The sequence below is a fragment of the Genypterus blacodes genome, unplaced genomic scaffold, assembly GCF_046128005.1.
Source record: "Genypterus blacodes isolate CSIRO-AG114 ecotype Tasmania unplaced genomic scaffold, CSIRO-AGI_Gbla_v1 ptg000007l_1, whole genome shotgun sequence".
NCBI classification, from domain to species: domain Eukaryota; kingdom Metazoa; phylum Chordata; class Actinopteri; order Ophidiiformes; family Ophidiidae; genus Genypterus; species Genypterus blacodes.
In genome coordinates, this window is record NW_027466821.1 from 531,578 (window position 1) to 549,652 (window position 18,075).

An 18,075-nucleotide genomic window follows, 5' to 3' on the forward strand; every position below is an offset into this window, starting at 1 on the left:
TCAACCTTCATCCAACAAACTTTCTTTCCCTCTTTCCCTTTCTCCCTGTGGGAGGTTTCTGTTGCCCACTCCAATCAATATCAGGCTGCATTACAAAATATCATCATCATCCTCAGCGAGAGAGAGAGAGAGAGAGAGGAGAGAGAGAGAGAGAGAGAGAGAGAGAGAGAGAGAGAGAGAGAGAGAGAGCGAGAGAGAGAGAGAGAGACCGACTGACCGACCGACCCTTGATAAATCTAAAGTAAGCTACGATGACATACTGTATGTACAATTGCAGTTCCATACAAGTAAAGCTGTTTTATGCCTTTTATTGGATTATGACTGAATTCCACCAAGGACGATCTGTTTTCAGATGATAAGATGCAGTATCTTCAAAATCCAATACTGAGCTTCAAAGAAATCTGTTTCCTTGTGAACCAGCCAACCTGAAGCTCAGGCACATTTAGCCCCTGAAGGTCCATCATTCTATCTTGATGCAGTAATTTGATCCTGATCCAGATTTAAATTCATTTTAGACGGTCAAACAAAACAGCCAAACACTTGATAAGAGTTTGTATTCTTGAGCTTCTCTCTCTGGTCTGAGGCCGGAGTGGAGCTGGTCACCAGGATGTCACACCACTGCTTGCTCCCTGCGTGCCATCTTGTTGCTGTGTGACATTTTCAGTTTGCAGCCTGAGGCCTAGATAAATAGCTTCCCACTGTGCGGGAAGGCTGGGAATGAAGCTTGAGACGTCTGCTGTCATAACGCGGGAAATGTGTTTCAGACTGTGTGGCGCATAAACACCTCTGCGAAAATGTGGGCTGACATTTAGCGGAAGGCAGATGGGTGTTTTCTTTTCCGGTGTGAGCAAATGGAGCCAGTGGGAGAGAGTCCTTTCAATACTTATTCTGTGAGCTGCTGGCTTGAAGGGAAAAGTATCTAGAAACCTCTGCAGCTTATTAGATTGCATCAGTCTTCAGTTGCTAAGTGACGGTATAGTAAACCCAGGAGAGAGGAGGCAGACAAAGAGGAATATTTTATCTAAGTTAGATATCAGTGTCAGGTGAAAAGCATCACCTCTATCCAAAAATCTGTGTTTCCTCCGGCTCCTTCGCCTGTGAGGTTCACATTCCTCAGCTGTCATGTGTGTTCTTCCCCCCAAATGTGGTGGTCGGTGCACCATGTCTCTGAAGCAACATAACAGACTGGATAGCTGCGAAAATGCGTGTAAAAGTATGCACAAGATATCAAAGTTCGTCTTTGGATGTGGTGTGTAGAGAAAGTGCTGGAGGAAAATGCTTTAAGAGACATTTAATGTAAAGGATGAACACATGTGGCCAAACACAAACTTATCAGCTGCTCTCTATGAATTCACATGGCATTCTGCCACACAGTCAGCTGACGGGCAGCGCCCATATGAGAGAGGTGGAAAGTCTGATTTATTAATTACCCTTTTAATGTGTGAGCCTCGGGGTTGTGCAAATGATGCCAGAGAAAAGAACTTTCAGTAAATCCATTGTCCTTGGGATGCTCTCAATCCTTTTGAGTGAATGGGTAAACGTTAATTATTCAGCATTTCGCCCGGGCAAATGGGACGTTTGTGTGTGTGTGTGTGTGTGTGTGTGTGTGTGTGTGTGTGTGTCTGTCTGTCTGTCTGTCTGTGTGTGTGTGTTTGTGTCTGTGTGTGTGGAGCAGATCGGGGCCCCTCTGGACAGCGGTGCGCGGGGGAGAAGAAGAGAGCAGAGGAGCAAACACCTTCAACATGCATGCCAACACATCCATAAATGCATGATACATATCTCACATCCCACCCATTCCTAAAAGTGTAGTTCAGACTCCGTGTTTTCCTTCCCGTTTCAGCAGAGCTCCTCGGTGGTCACGACCTCCAGGCCAAGTTGATGTCTTTGAGCAATAATCTTCATCCACTCCAATCATTTTGAGTCATATGCATTTTGTGAAAACCACCCACCATCTTCCATTTTGAGATGACCGTCACAAATCTCTTGAACTCTTCCTCTCCTATTTTCACTCCTTACACATATTTTGCATTTAGCAAACAAGACTGATCTGATGACTAACCCTTTTTTAATGAGTGCCTGGATGTTGAAAGACGGAGGTGGGTGGGATTGGTTGAATTTCCGTGCTTCAAAAATACACCATTCATCTCCAATGCGTCGTTGAATTATCCCTGTGACACCTAGAAACACTGAACAAGACAAAGAGGAGTGCTGCTGTCATGGAGAGTCACATGCACTTTTTGTCTCATGCTTCAAAATGCTCCATTCATCATTAAATGCATCATGCCGACTGGTGGCGTAAGTCGTCAGAGATTCTCCAAACTGAGCTTCCTGTGAGAAACTGCTCTCTTCACAAAGTGGGAAAATATGTTCTTTGTCGCTTTTCAATCAAGGATAACATCTCCACAGCGATGCCTACCCATAATCCATCACTCTCGTATCCTTAAAAGCATTTTTACAACATCCTGAAGATGCCAGTATACGTCAAGAGACAAAATCGCTTAAGAACGAAGAGTATGCACAGAATTGGAGCTCTTTATATGCCACTCCAAGTCTGTAGAGGGCGCAGAAGAGTCACCAGTCACCAGTTGGCCTTTATAATAGTTAATTTAGTGATTCAAAAGGCCACCAAAAGGGAAGGAATATCAGTTATGTTAGTGGTTGAGGCCAAATCTGACATTTGAAAGCCGTGGAATGATTTCAAAACTTCCTATATAAGAGACAAGAGAGCAAGAGAGATTGCATTGTTCACTTGGCAGAAAATGTGAGTGTGTGCGTTAAGGGAGAGACACAGTGAGACTGACAGGCAGACAGTGAGAGCACGGCATGATGGGATACCGTATATAGCAGGCAACTCTGAGGCACAAGATCCAGTCATGAATACTGTACCATGTTCCCTCATTAACTATCCAACAAGCCCACTTTCTGTGTCTCAAAACTGCACACACACACACACACACACACACACACAGACACACATGTCAAATTAATAAATATATGCAATGTTTCAGATTTCTGTTTGCTGATTGGTTTGTTTGGAATCAATAGAAGTTCAACTGCTAACGAGTGAATCGTACGGCTGATATGTAATACCTCTAACAGCCACTAGAGGCTGGTTCCAAAACTACCACCACCTGTATTCATTTCCGTAATTTTGAACTGCTGGTGAAATATTGACTATTTAAAAATACCTACTTCAGAAGATGTCATTTGCACACACACACACACACACACACACACACATTCCTCTAATTGGAGTGTGAATAGAATTGAGTATTGTTAACCTGAATTCTGTGTATTTTCATTTCAATCCGTTTCTCCAGTTGTGGAAATTTTAATGATGTCGTTATTACCAATGTTCAGAATTGTCTGACTTAGCTCTATGCAATAGAGTGCAGGAATATGACTTGTGATAGGGCTTTTGATTGCTGTATTCCTAAGTATGGAATTTAATTTATGTCCAAACTATGTCACTGAAATTATTTGGGTGTTTTGTTGTTGTTGTTGTTTTATAAGTTGGAGCCTTTTGGAGATATTTCCCAATCACTGGCCGCTACTGCCCACACTCAAGGCAGCCATTTGCCCCGCACTCCTGCCCTGCCTGCCATCAGGCCTGCTGCTGTTTACACGTCATCGTCTATTTGCCCAGGGAGGCCTCGCCATCGCCGTCGCCGTTACAACCTCACCTCCTGCGCAATATGAAAGTACAGACCCTTGCACACCTGTAGCTCTGATAAGAAAGCAGTATACACACAGACACCAGGGCACATCTACTGCGCCGTGTGTGACCTTTGACAGTGAGGAGGAAGCAGTTAAAAAGACATGCACACAAGGATCAGTTGTGTTAGCGACGCCCCGGGTGAGCGACGCCCCCACACTTTTGGTTTTGTTGCTTTCAAAAGTAACAAGCTATAGCACGCAAGGGGTTACTGAGCAATGAGGTGTCATGGTGGAGCAGGTTTCCTGAAATCGGTTTCATGGATTAGACGGTTCTCAATGAAAACAGGCCGTGGTGATGAGCGATGATGTTGCCATGACAACAGGCAGGCCGAGTGTTGCAGCCTGGCTTTGGTGTCTTCAGGCGTGCGGCAGGCGGCACCCAGACGGTTTGGGTTTGTAACCTCATAAGTGGCAGAAAGCAAGCTGCAGTCTCAGATGGGATCATGGGAGGATGGGTGGCGTCAGGGGGGTGAGGGGAGGGACAGAGGGAGGAAAGGAGGGGGGGAGGGATAGAGGGAGGGAGGGAGGGAGGGAGGGAGGTAAGTGAGGCGTCGGTTTAACTTCTGCCTCAGAGCGCAGACATGGGAAATGAAAGTTGGTGGGTGGGTGTTTTTTTGTTTTTTTTTGTTACCATCACAATCCAGCAACGGCCAACTACAGAGACATGAGAGGGACAATAAACAGATTAACACAAAGGAGAACACAAACACACACACACATATACACATATAATTACAAGGAAAATAGCCGCACTCGTTCTGTTCCATTTCATAAAAACAAAACATGAACGCAGAGAAAAATGATTGCCCCCGCCCTCCAAATTATGGCTGTTCAATATTTCACACAAACAAACAAATATAAAAAAACGCCATTGAAAACACACTGCATGCACGGCTGACTGTGCGTGTTGTCCTGTAAATGATTATCATGCTTGGTTCAATCTCACAGATGTATTCAAATTAAGGCAGCAGTTACCATTTTGGCTTTTTCAGGAATTTAATGACCTGTCCTTAGTTTGGCAAGAGTTTCATCCCAGGTTGAGGCTGATGCAGATTTCCATGCAGTCTTTTATACACACCAACCAACACATAAATCATCCTGACACAGACCAAGTCGGCCCATTTTATTCTATAGTGTGACCCAACACTTTAAGATGTCACAGTAAGTAGGTTAAAGGAGGTGAACATGTCTTCCCAGAGATCACACAACTTTTCATTGCAGCTACAACCAAACATGAAATCCCACCTTCTATCATTTCCATGGAGGATAAACCCACATTATTTGCTCTTAATGCCTTGCCAAGAGGCAAATTAGTGCCTTAGAGGACCTTCTTTGAGAAAAACCCACTCTCTCTCTCACTCACTCATTCTCTCTCTCTCCCACACACACAAACACACACACACAAAGCGTCTACTGGGAGTCACATCAAAGGTTAACCAAAAGCTAAATGGCCTTGAAATAACTAACAACAAACGTTTGGGCATCAAGGGAGGAGCTGCGTCTCCTCACCTGTTGCCATGACAACTAATGTGGTTTTAGCATCGCTTGCTGATGAAGCCTCGTCACCACCGAAGGGAGGTCGCTCGCACACAGGTGACTTATCCGAAGGCAGCAACGGAAATGGATGGAGTTTGCTGCTGGCATAGGGAAACAGATGTATGTACAAACACCAGCGCACATATTCAGCTCCATCAGCTCCTTCCTGCCACGATGCATCATTGAGACTGTTTCAATATTTACCACCATATTAACTCGATTCCAAAGAACAACTCATCAGATTTCCACGGCAATGCAGAATTTCCACCAGACAGCTATTGATTATAACCCAGAATATAAACCTCACCCAGTCTCAAACATCTGCTGTCACATGTTGTCAAATTATAAAGTACACGTTGTGTTCCTTTCACACGTGGAGACCAAATCCTGAGCTGTGAGACTGCTGTTGGATTGTGAGAGAAACACGAGGGATGCAAGGCGAGGTCAACGCCAATGCACCCTCCCACACACACACACATACACACACCTCTACCCAAATCTGTCCCCTTCCTTAAAAATGTAGACAGCAGACAGACTCAGCTACAAATTATTGAAGGAATCAACAGACCAAACCAGACCCTAACATCCGTCACTGCCTCTTCTGCCTCTAATCTCAGATTGTGGGACCATGCTGAGAATTCTAGGATTACGGGACACAAGTGGTCTGAGACCATCTGTAATCTGGATTCAATCCTGTAACTCATTGGACAGTTTGGTTCCATATGCAATAAGGAATCTTCTTTAGGTGTGACGGGACATAGAGGGCAGGGAGCTACGGAGTAACAATCAAGTGTTTTTGTCAATAAAAGAATTGTCAGAGGTAAAAATTTGAACACATTCATGTAGGGAGGTGTTGGGTTTCCAAGGCAGAGCAGCAGCTGCCATGTTTCACATCCCATGATGACCTATAGGTGTTGCATCATTTGCTAGAAATGCACAACTCATTTGCAAACACAGACAGTTTATAGTTTACATAAGGGTTAGAGAGATTTGTCCACATAAACTTTAAAGCAAGTCGCACTTCTTCACCCCAATCAGCGATGCCACAGCAGGGATGACGTCATCCACAGAGGAGTGAAAACCCAAAATTGTGACACGGACATGGCCATGAATGCACCATGCCTGAAAGCTTGGACTGGAACTACATCCTCAGTTGAGCAGTTGTGTTGCCAACGGGGATGACAAACGCTGTGATGGCTGTGACGTCATCCAACTGAAGTAATTTATTGGTTGTGTTGCAATTATCAACCATTCAGACATGTGACATCACAGCCATGCACTGCTCGTCAGCTTCTGACAGTCAATCGGGAGAGAATTTACTGTCCTATTGCCCAGCAGCGCTCCAGCCTCTCACTGCTGCTGACGTTGCTTCCTTTAATCCGCTAATAAATGTCCATATAAGCACATTATCTAACATTTGGAAAGTTCTGAAGCTTTTTGATTCGACTTAGATAGAGATTCTTTGACTGTAGCTGTCATGTTGCTCTCAAAATAGAGCCTATTTATGTCACTTTATGCTTGTGTGATGATATTTTTGGTTCCAATGAGCCTTTTGGGGTTCAAAAGGCTAAAATTAACACAGGACACATTTTGATTCTGCAAGCTGAGCTGTCAAATCTCTGCTGTGCTTCACCCAGATGAGTCCCAGTTGTGTCTAAACATAAAACAATCTGATGATCAAAAACACACTCACACAAATACACCCTGTACTAATTTTAGACAAGAAGAATTTAAAAAAAAATCCCACAGCTTTCCAGTCTGCTTGATCTATTCTAATTGATCCAAGCTGTTGTTTCTGTATTTGCTTAAGGGGCCTGACACACCAGGGCTTCTAAAATGACATTTCCGGTTCTTTAACCCAATAAACACAACGGCTCGTCCAACAAGAAGGGAATGACGCACATACGCGCACAGGATGAGCCACGAAAAGCACCAATGTGGCTGAAGTGACAGCGTGAGAGTGCAGAAAATGTGCGCCAAGCCCGGCTGAATACACTGATATGAATCCACCCGAACAACAGTAGAAAAGTGCCTCTGAAGTGTGTATTACATATCTAGATTCGTTTGTTGGATGACTTTTTGATATTGTTTGTCACATCTTTAAATCATCAAAGCCTTTAAAACAAAGTTGAAAAGAGTTGGGAATGATTTTGAGAGTTTGCGCTGAGAAATAGGAGTTTTGAATGCATCATCGACGCTTAATGAGTTCCAACTTGAGTGTTTTGCCGCTAAATGTTTCGCAAGATCAGAGGAGTTGTGCGTGTGTGTGTGTTTGGGGATCTCCATGCGCGGCGGTGCGGTGCGCTCTTACCCTCGCCGCCCTGGAGGAGTACGGATCCTCGAATAGATTCCAGATCACCGGCTGCCACTTCCTCCACAGACTCACGTTACCGTCGGCGGCCACATCCTCAATACCGAGCCTCTTCCCTATCTCGTCATCGTCGTCCCCGTTGTCGACGTTGAGTTCGAACACGTCCAGCGCTTCCTCCGCGTCCCTGTGCTGCCGGTATGTCATCCAGCAGCAGGGCTCCACGTCCGTCTCATCGATACCCCAGAAGGAGAGCTCCTCCTCGAATAGCGGTCCGCACACATCCGCCGGGCAGTGGAGCTTCCCGGTGCGATAATAGTTGAGGACGTAGGCGAAGACACCCGGGTGGCGGTCGAAGAAGTACTCGTTGGTCCGCGCGTTGTACTCGATGAAGCCGGGGACTTGTTGCAGCTGATCCAGCACGGAGTCGATGTCCGAGTCGGAGGCAAGCAAGGCCAGTCGCGTCCCCGGCAGGGTCTTCAGGGTGGTCTTGTAGGTTTCGTGCCTGGTTCCCCCGACGTTGAGGATTATCCTCTCGTTGTCGTCAAACTTGCCCATCGCTCTGTATCAGACATGACTTGATGGAGAGCGGGGGAAGTTGGCGAGTGTAGTCCGGAGGAAACGGCGAGCCCGACGCGCACACACACCCACAGTCCGCTTTAGAGACGCGCAAGGGTTCTGCCCGTACGCAGCATCTCCGATTTCACTCATCCGACGCTTTGGTGGCTTTTTAGAGCGCAGAGGAAGATGGCCATGGTTTATCGAGAATGTTTTGAAAGGTGAAAGTGGTGGATTTGTATCCCACAGCGCCTTCAGTCCGTCTTCGGAGTGTTGAATGATCTCAACCGGTGGCTCCAAATAGACTGGCGCTGCTGCTGCTGCGCGCCTCCCTGCTCTCGCCAAGACGCACGACTGATCGTCAGCGTCGGGTCGTTACTTCCACAAGATGTAACGCAATACTCCAAATCCGCTCCAAAACTAATGCGGGCACTTTGCTCATCACCCCGAACAAGTCAGCAGTTACAGGAAGACTTACTTTGGTTGATGCTGTTGATCTTGCCTGTGAAACCCAGGGCAAGTCAAAGAAACAGTGTGGTTGTCACGTGTTAGGCTAAATCTAAATTAACAAAACAACTAATGGGAATATTTCTGCTCGGGAACCTGATGACGTAATTTTTCAAGACGTTTATGGTGTGAAAACGATTTGGGGTGTGAGTGTGTTTAGACTAAGAGTACAGTGATAGCACATTCTATTTATGAACCAATTTTATTATGCTTTTTTTCAAGCCTTTTATTCTTCGACAAGACATGTGAATCCAAGTAAATAAATGTATTCTTATCTATGCATCATGGTTGAATGAATGGAGGTGGAGTACTCTCAACACCACATGGGCCCAACCCTCTAAATTTATGTTGGCAAGTGCATGGACCTAAGAGATGCAGCGACAACCTACTACCTACCAGCACTACTTTCAAAAAAGCGATTTGACCTCACACCCTGTGAGGTCAAATCGCTTTTTTGAAAGTAATGCTGAGAAAGTAGTGAGAAGAAGTAAAAGTCCTCAGCCAGAGATGTGAACTCAGCAGCCACCGGGGAGAAGGTGATCACTTAGGCACAAACAAGGAATCGAAGGCTATTTTCAAAGAATTAAACTATGCTTATGACATGAGCACCAGCGCATGCAGGGCTCCCAAACCTTTGCAGTTTGGGTGTGGTGTTTTATGGATTAAGTTAAATTTTGTGGATAAGTGCCTCACAGTGCGGCATCTCTGGCTCGTCGTTTCATCGACTTAATATTCACATCTGCTCACAGCTTAAAGCCCAGTGCTGCAGGCCTAGAATAGATTGTTTTGGGTGTACATATTGAGCCTTGAACTCAGTAAATATATCATAGAGAACCCTTGTACCCGTGATACATGCCTATGCTTGAAATAGGCCCCGGTGACACATTGCTTACTATTGCTATGCAGTTCAGCACCATGGATAGCGACACACTCAAGCCACTATATACAGTATATTTTACGACTGTGTTCATATGTATAAATACCAATTCTACCCATTTAAATCCATGATTATGATTCACAGTAATGTAGTTAAGAGTAATGTCTCAATATAATTAATTCATATCATGTTTACATCAGTTCTGCTGACAAACATGTTCATCAAATCTCTTGTTTTCTGATAGAAGCAGTTATAGAACATAGAACAGCGCAGCATGATTTTCTTACCCTGTGTGATTATATAGAGCAAAGAGTGGCGTCTGCGGGGACTTTAATAACAGCTCAATCACAAAGGAGACAACAGGCGGCTCAGTTATAATTACATGCATCATTATTCCCTGATGTAAAGCTTCTTTGTAAAACCATCCATCCTCTACTGGGTTGCTCGTTACTTGTTTTGATTACTCTAGCATTGTTTTTGTCGAAAGTCCAATTTTAGAATGGGCAAATGATCAACACCATACAAACACGTGTGCTCACACACACACACACACACAGACACACACACACACACACATACACACACACACATACACACACACACACACACACACACACACATATGCACACACACACACATAAGCAATGTAGTAAATGAGATTCATGATGAAACTGGAATCCAGCGACAGATGGCTGGTTCCCCTGAGTCCATCCTTCCTTATAAAAATATGACCTCTGATACTCCAAAGTTCATGTCTAACTTTCCTTCACAACCTCACACACTGACCAGCAGTTAAAATTATTCAGCATTGATTATTACTGTGAGGAGGATAAACATTGTAATGTAAAAGCAGCACAGGAATTCTATGAACTAGATTGTTGTTATGGATCGTTCTGTACCTAGATCCCAGCTGGAATAAAATTGATTCATTTTGACAAACTATTTCCTGTTGAAGCCTCAAGTAAAGTAGTTGCATTTTTTATAGAGAATGCTCAACAGATCTACAGTTCCCCAACAAGTAGTGTGGTTTAGTTTGTACCTATGTGACACAACACGAAATGTCCTGTTACAAAACAGAGGAATCTTACATATGAAGCTGTTGAAGGTCAAATCAAAAGGCGTCGTAGCAGCGCGGCTGCTGTTGCATGTGAAAGATCTGCTGCAGCATCTCTGGGGAAATTGTGGTAACGGGACAATGTTGTTTCTATTAGTTCTCCCAGTGCAATTTGTTGGAAATTTCACTGATCTCAGATAGAGGTCAGAACAAATCATACAACAACTCCTATAAAACCATTTACCTGCTACCTAATCAGTTAGGATAAAGCAGCCAGGGAATTGCTCAAGTTGGTCCTTTAATGTTTCTGTGATGAGGCCGCTCATAAGATAATAAAATACTGGGGCCTTGTTTGCACATATCAGGTCAATAGACCCTGGTTTATAGGATCTTGCCTATAAACAACTATGCTTGCACTGACAATACAAAATACCATCTTGAGCCCGTCCTCTTTTCCCCTGGTCTCTCCTCCCCGTAGTCTCTCCACTAAAAATAGAGCAGCCAGATTGCTGATCTTTATCGGGAACGGTGATAGAAAAAAAAGGTCCATTTTAACCGTGTAGCGCTAAAGTAGCAGTCCCACGTGGGGGTTGGGCGGGCCTTGGTTTGTTTAGATACAAGAACCGCTCAGCTCAGCTTCCTCTTCACCGCGACAGCCCGGCACAGGATCCATTTGTTCATCAATCACACTTGCCATCCTGCCCTCACTTGCAAAAGAGTTCGGAGATATACCGGAGGAGGCAACAGACTCCCCAGTGACCATTTTCTGCCAGCGAACCTTGGCCTCCACTTTGGAGCTGATCCAGTTCATGTTGGAGGACGTCAACTCTTTACTTTTATCACCTCAGAACATCTATAGGGGAACTCTGAAAGTCCATCACACAAGCTATTACAACAATTGAATTTCAACCAAGCTATCAGATAACACTGTCAAAAACCCATAATTCACTGCTGCCCATGCTTTGACCTTTCATTCAGCACATATAGTATAATGGGAATCAGATATAGGAACTACAAATCTTGACTGCACTTCTCTATTAGTTTTTTCTTCAATGTTTTGAGGTAACTTGATCCTGTGGCGCCATCTGTGGGATAATAGTCAAGCATCAACACCCGGTGACAAAAAGCAGACCGATGTGAATGAATGAAAAGGGAAATATGATAGTAGAATTAGAGAAACATATGCAAATGTTTTTTTTTTTATGCTGAATGCCTTATATGTCAAATTAAGAAATGTCAGTATTAAATAGTGTTTATGTAATTGAATTATTCAGCTACAGTTATAGGAGTTTTCCTCTCACCAGATGCTTTTTTTTAATGCTTTGTGTACATTTTCATTGTATCAAGCTTTGTACAGTTTCTTTGCATTACCTTGGGCGACCTGTTATGTTGTTGTTGTGTGATGCTGTTGATGTAAATACATGAAACTTAACTTTCAAGACCTGAAAAAACTAATACAAACAAAGACAATATGCTGAAGAAAGTATTTTATTTCTAACATACAGTACTTAAAATGAGAAAAGAGTTGCACAGCTCAAAGCCGCAGTTGCTGCTCCAAAACAGGAAATAGCCTTGAATTGTAATGTAAAACATAAAATAAAGTGAAGTTCCTACTTACACCTAACCTAGTTGTTATATGCACTGAAATAAAAAAGACCTGCTCAGTGCTTCTGAATACTGAAGGATATGTTGAACACTGCATCTTCAATCTAACAGATTTTTGAGTGAACACGCAATCAAGACTTTGCACTCAGAACCCATCCTGCTCTTTTGAATCTGTCCCAACAGACTATGAAATCAAGTCTTTAAAATAAAAAAGCACCCCGATTTGTTTTGTGCTTAACCAGTAGTTTTGACTTTAACACTAGTAGATGCCCAGTTGGTCCCAGAAGTCACATATATGGTTCCTGGTTCCCACCTGTGCATGTGAACGCACTGTCAGGTTCATGACCAACCAGCCGCTGGTATCAGAATAACGCGGCCAGATGGGCAGACGCTGCTGTCTGCAGAAGGGAGTCTGTTGGACACGTGAGGAAGGGTCACCTGTATGGGCGAAAGCGCCCCAGTAGCACACCATCCGATTGGACATTAGCCTCTCTGGCTGTGAAAGAGTGTAGTTGGCCACTGAGGCCGAGTCAAAGAGGAAGGGCAGCTCGGCACCGTGACAGACATGCTGGTAGCAGAAACGCAGACCTGACCAGACACGGACGTCCGTCGATACATGGTCGAATACGTACAACCACACCTTACTCCCCGCTGCTGTGCCGGAGCGGGCCGCCTTCCTCGTTGGACACAGGAAGACGTAGTCGGTGACGATCTGGGATGGAAAGCAGAAATCTCAGTGGAACAAATATCACGCATATTTAACCCATGTTTCTGGATCTGGTGAAGTAAAACATCACCCTATTCCATTTCCACCGCTTTCTGGGTCTAAGTCAGCCCAGATGTTTTTCTCTCGAGCCACATCCTCCAGCTAATCACTTGGAACCCTGTACTCTGGGTTCCCTGCAAAGAAAACTAATTTTGTCCGCTTGTATCTGCAATCTCTATACCCAGAGCTCATTGCCATAGAAGAGATGGAAAGTAGACTGACGGATAACTTGAGAGGTTTGCCTTTAGGCTCAGCTCAACTTTCTTATTGCACTATTGCTCAATACAGTATCAACATCACAGTAAACACTGCATGGATCCACCTATCGATTTCACATCCGACCCTAACTACTTGAGCTCCTTCACTTTGGGCAGCAATTCAATCCCCACCTGGATGAGACAATCACATCATCAGATCACTTAACAGCCCAAAACCTGAAAGTTGTATATATCAGTCGAATAGGAAGGGGAGGACATTGTTAATACAAAGTTCCAAATATAATATCTGTATCAATATAGCTCCAGTCAGGCCTCTTAACCGCCCTGCAGTATAGCAGAAACAAGAGATGCAAACCTCTTACCTGAGCTAGCATATCCCTGTGGTCAGCGTCTCTGTATAGGGGCAGGTACTTGTGTAGGACCCCGAGTGCGTGCTGTTTAAAGATGGCTGTGGCGTACACGGTGCACTCTACAACAGACACAGGCTTGTTGAAGACACCATAAACAAAGAGCACGGCTTCTTCTGAGGTCGTACCTGCAGGACAGAAATGGAGTAGACCTCAGAACAACATGGCCTCTCTGTTCCTGCTCTTTTCCTATACGTGTGTGTTTCTCTTACCCAGCAGCAACGGCTTCTCTTTCTGCCAGTGGCCTTTAAGGAAGGCTGTGATTGCCTGCTCTTTTATTAACTCCCCATCAATATACGGACCCCAAGTCTCAAAAACCTCCATGAACCTGAAGGGGTTCACAAGCTTGGAGCCTGAAATCATAAACACAAATGTTAAACAGTAAGACACATTTGGATCCTTGAGTAGAGTAAACTCCACCAGAGCCCAGTGTGTGCATCTTAAAGTGGCACAACATAATCTTTTATCTTTGTTGACCTCTACGTAAAGACTAGGACATGAAACTATATTCAGATAAATAATATAATCCCCAAGAAATACCACCTGGGGGAGTCAGAGTCATTACATTACATTACGATCATTTGGCTGACGCTTTTATCCAAAGCGACTTACATTACATTTACCACCCTTCGCAGAGGGGGGAGCAATTGAGGGTTCGGTGCCTTGCTCAGGGGCACCTCGGCAGGGGCTCGAACCAACAACGCTCCGGTTCCCAAGCGGAAGCTCTACCCACTGAGCCACTGCCTCCCGAGTCAATGTCAGTCATGTCTCTAATGCTTCTGTTGCCTTAGTGATCGTGCTCACTACAGAGAGTTACTAACTAACTGTGAATGGGGTCTAAGTCTTGCACTAAATTCCGCTGTTGTGGTCCACAGTGTCCTACTTGTCTTCATCTGGGCAGTGAGTACGGCCTGTGGACTGAGCGACAGCAGGCAGACGATGTCGCTCACAGAGCAGTTTGTCTGCTTGGCAAAGTGCTTCCCGAGTTTGAGGGCTTCGTGTCTGGAGAAAGAAAGGCAGAGCAGCAACATGCTTCACAGTTAGGATTGAACTCATACCTGTATAACTGCAACTCAGGTAGATACATTTCCCTTACTTCCGTTTACTTTTCACTTTCACTCCTCTTAAATTGTGGATCAAATTAAACCACTTCAGGATTATTCTAAAGACATTTCCCTGTAATTCAATCTAAAAGTACGGCATTTGTGTTATAGCTTAGAGGTTGAGAACATCATCCAGATTTAGCTCAGAGGCTTTTGTGACATCTGTAATATTCTGTAACCCCAGGACGAGACGAGACTCTTCAGATACGAGCTGGAGGTTCCTCACCTCGTCTTCAGAGGGATGGAGAAGGGCAAACTCTGCAGGACGGCCTGCTGGAACAAAGGCTTGCTGCTCTGGATCATCAGATGTAGACCCACTGATTGAGCACCTGCACTCTCCCCAAATATTGTCACCTGACGACAAACACAACACATAAGGGAAAGCGGTGTGTGTTCAAGATGAACATCGTATCAACACCTGTCCCCTCACAAAGAGACTGAAATGATGATAAAAATTCTTCAAGCTTGGTTGACAGAATTGTGTTGTGTTTCTGAGGACATTATGTTGAAAAATGTGTAACTGCAACAGCTCAGAGAGAGATCTTATGTTAGGTTAGGTTCAGATCAATCATGTGTGTGTGCTTGCCTTGGCGGGATCCCCTCCGAACATGGCAATGTTCCTCTGGACCCAAAGGAGAGCTGCCTGCTGGTCTAAGATCCCATAATTACCTGTAGCTGAGGTGTGAGGATCTTTGCCCGAAACAAGGAAGCCAAACGCACCTTAAATTAAGTGAATCATATGATCAGATGGACATAATTGACACCGGCAAGACACCAATTTCCTCCAGCATTCACTGCTCCTGTAAGCAATCTGGCAGGAAAGCAGAGTGCTGAGTAATGAAACACATGAACACAAATACATGTCAGGTTGGTCAAATATTATATATATTATAAATTCCATATATATTTTTGACCGTGCCGCGATCACTTACCCAATCGGTACTCTATGCTTACAACAAGTGTGTGGGTGAAGTTACTGATGAAGCGTCCATCATACAGCGGCTTGGAGGCAGAGCCAGCGATGAAATCCCCACCGTGGACCCAGACCATGACAGGCACCAAGCTCTGGGACGCCGAGCCAAAGGCCACGCTCAGAGGAACAAAGACGTTGAGGTAGAGACAGTCCTCACTCACCTGTTAAGGGACAGAGGCAGAGGATGATGTTCACATTTGATTCAGTTTATGTTTGAAATTGTCCGAAATATCATGATGTGTTTGTAGACTCCAACTTGACCAGGAACAAGCTGTGGTATCATCTTGCTTACCGTGTGAGGGCACTCCTCAGAAATGGCCCCGTTGCAGATCTGCATGCATGCAGCTCTGGGAAAGGAGGCATCATAGATCCCTGTCCACGGACTCACTGGTCTTGGGGGCTTCCAGCGATAAGCTCCAACAGGGGGGTCAGCATATGGTACCCCATAGAATATATGGGCCTTATCCACAGTAACACCCTTGATCTGACCATCTTTGGTGAACACTACAGGACCAGGGATCCCATTCAGATCCTGAATGATTGTTATGTCCCTGGTTTCTTCTGCAGCAGAGAAGACATCTAGGTGTCCCTGTTCCTTAAGGGAGATCTCTTCAAAGTCTTGGTAGATGATGAACGGCTCATCTCTGATAGGCGGTGCAGGGTAGATATTTCTCAAGAAACTGACAAGGTCGATGTCCTTATCCGTTTCCTTTGCCAGCACTAAACTGAGTGCACACAGCAGCAGAAAAGAGAACCAGATCTCCATGTTGAAATAAAACATTCTCAACTTCTGCAACTTCCTCAGACCCTGCTGCTGCTCACGCTTTGAGCCCACCAAGCCTGCAGCCTGGAGCTTTCCACATACTGTTCTGAACTTATGACTCCAATTTGGCCAGTTTGGTGGCTGAGCTTTATGAGACAAAAGCTGCTCTGTCTGAGGATGGTGGGCTGAGAAGCATCCAACAGCACAGAGGGATGATAGCCAGTGTGTGTTGGCCCAGTAATAGAGGACAGGTCGTCTTTCCTTTGCTTAATGTAATAACAAAGGTCCCAAAGTCACACACAGAAGGTCAATGAGGAGGATTCAGTCGGCTTCAGGAAGGAATGCAACAGAGTTATCCCTACTTTATACACTTTACATATACTTTGCAAGACTTAAGAAAGAGTGCTTCCAGCAGATTTCTTTGCATTTATTCATTAAAAATGTGTCATGTTGAGATCAATTGGAGAAGATCAGCTGTAACCCTCACCAGTCAGCGTGGAATCCCCAGAAAAAGGTGACCAAGCAGCTACTGCTCTAATGCACTTTGTTCAAAATTGTAAAACTGAAAGTATATGTGGAGTTTTGAGGAGGAAAGCGTCAAGTCAGTCATGAGTTATGTCACATGACCTTAACAAACCAAATTGTAATTCCAGCGTAATAATTAATCAAGTCAATTAAATAAAAATGTGCATGTTTTTTAAATGTGTATGTAATTCTTTCCTACTAAACAATGTAACTCAATAAAAATACATGTAAATATAAGAAATTAATATTTAGGTCTACAAGTATTTCCGGTTAAAACAGCTCAGGTCCAAGTGAAGTCACAAATAAAGCGTTAAACTTCAAAACTTCCGGTTGTGCTAAATGTCACCAAATTTCATATAAATGTGTTAAAGTGTTTGCTCAGACCAAAACAGAGCTAAAAATAGAGTTTATCTGAGACTTACATTCAACTGGCAGGCAGAAACACGACTGGGAAAGGTTGCAAACATTCTCATTTGTGTGTTTCATTATGCTAAGGTGCTGTTCGCTAAAGCGTTAACATGTCGGTGTCGTGTCACTCTGCTGCCATCTTGTGGTCATAATTAAGAAATGCAGTTCCAACTTTAAACATTATTTTATTTATTTTTATTTTTTGCAAAATCATTGTCAGATGTAAATTGTTCACCTTCACTTAAACATTGTGACTTAGCTACATTAATTGTTATTCTTTTTAGAACCGTGTGTTCTAAAAAGAACCGCGCGCACACACACACACACACACACCTGTTGGTCATAATTAGTCTGCCATTTCCGTTAAAGTACATTTTATAAACACAAACATGCATTCAATTGCTGCAGTGACGAAGGAAATGTAAGCAAGTAACTTATTTATTTAGCCGCACTTACTTCAATGTACAGATTGTCTCAATGAAATTCAGTAGATTGAATTTATTCGTAATATTTTCAGGAGCTACTTGGAGTTATCGTTCATGTTTTTCCTCCTGGCGCATCAGATTATATCTTTGGGTGAGTAGAACGCTGCCTGTTGTGTGCGAATTGCTTATTTTAGCGTTATGGTTTCCTTTAAAGATCATTTTTCATTCTCCTCCAGGACATTGCGATGACATTTCATTCTCCATTTGTTGGATGAGCAAGACGGAAACTTTAGAAGGGTACGAGGAGAGATTCCGTCGCTGACTA

General features: G+C 44.1%; 2 protein-coding genes across 9 annotated transcripts in view; both read right to left on the reverse strand.

The window, feature by feature from the left end:
* kcnc2 (potassium voltage-gated channel, Shaw-related subfamily, member 2) overlaps positions 1 to 8,119 on the reverse strand; it is a 47,254-nt gene extending 39,135 nt beyond the window's left edge. For all 6 annotated transcript variants that reach the window (XM_076150458.1, XM_076150442.1, XM_076150450.1 and 3 more), the window contains exon 1: positions 7,565 to 8,119. In XM_076150458.1, coding sequence (XP_076006573.1) covers positions 7,565 to 8,119 — 555 coding nt within the window. The remainder of the gene's footprint in view (positions 1 to 7,564) is intronic.
* Positions 8,120 to 12,036: 3,917 nt separating this feature from the next.
* LOC143003458 (cAMP-regulated D2 protein) lies at positions 12,037 to 16,947 on the reverse strand. Of its 3 annotated transcripts, XM_076154175.1 has the most exons (9): positions 16,880 to 16,947; positions 15,922 to 16,721; positions 15,589 to 15,790; positions 15,243 to 15,376; positions 14,883 to 15,010; positions 14,437 to 14,555; positions 13,766 to 13,906; positions 13,509 to 13,681; positions 12,037 to 12,874 (listed from the first exon to the last, which is right to left on the reverse strand). In XM_076154175.1, the coding sequence occupies exons 2-9, from the start codon at positions 16,408 to 16,410 to the stop codon at positions 12,422 to 12,424; spliced, it is 1,839 nt and encodes a 612-aa protein (XP_076010290.1). In that variant the 5' UTR covers positions 16,411 to 16,721; positions 16,880 to 16,947; the 3' UTR covers positions 12,037 to 12,421. The 3 variants fall into 3 exon arrangements, with proteins under 3 accessions (XP_076010290.1, XP_076010298.1, XP_076010280.1); XM_076154183.1 differs by having other exon boundaries at positions 13,509 to 13,615; positions 15,922 to 16,942; XM_076154165.1 differs by having other exon boundaries at positions 15,922 to 16,942.
* Between the last annotated feature and the right edge of the window lie 1,128 nt (positions 16,948 to 18,075).

What these genes read in the sequence shown, in the direction of transcription:
- LOC143003458 (XM_076154175.1), bottom strand. Translation starts at nt 16,410, where the DNA reads ATGTTTTATTTCAACATGGAGATCTGGTTCTCTTTTCTGCTGCTGTGT. An exon ending in AAGCATAGAGTACCGATTGG is followed by an intron (nt 15,377 to 15,588) that starts GTAAGTGATCGC and finishes ACTTAATTTAAG; the next exon opens with GTGCGTTTGGCTTCCTTGTT. An exon ending in AGAGAAGCCGTTGCTGCTGG is followed by an intron (nt 13,682 to 13,765) that starts GTAAGAGAAACA and finishes TCTGTCCTGCAG; the next exon opens with GTACGACCTCAGAAGAAGCC.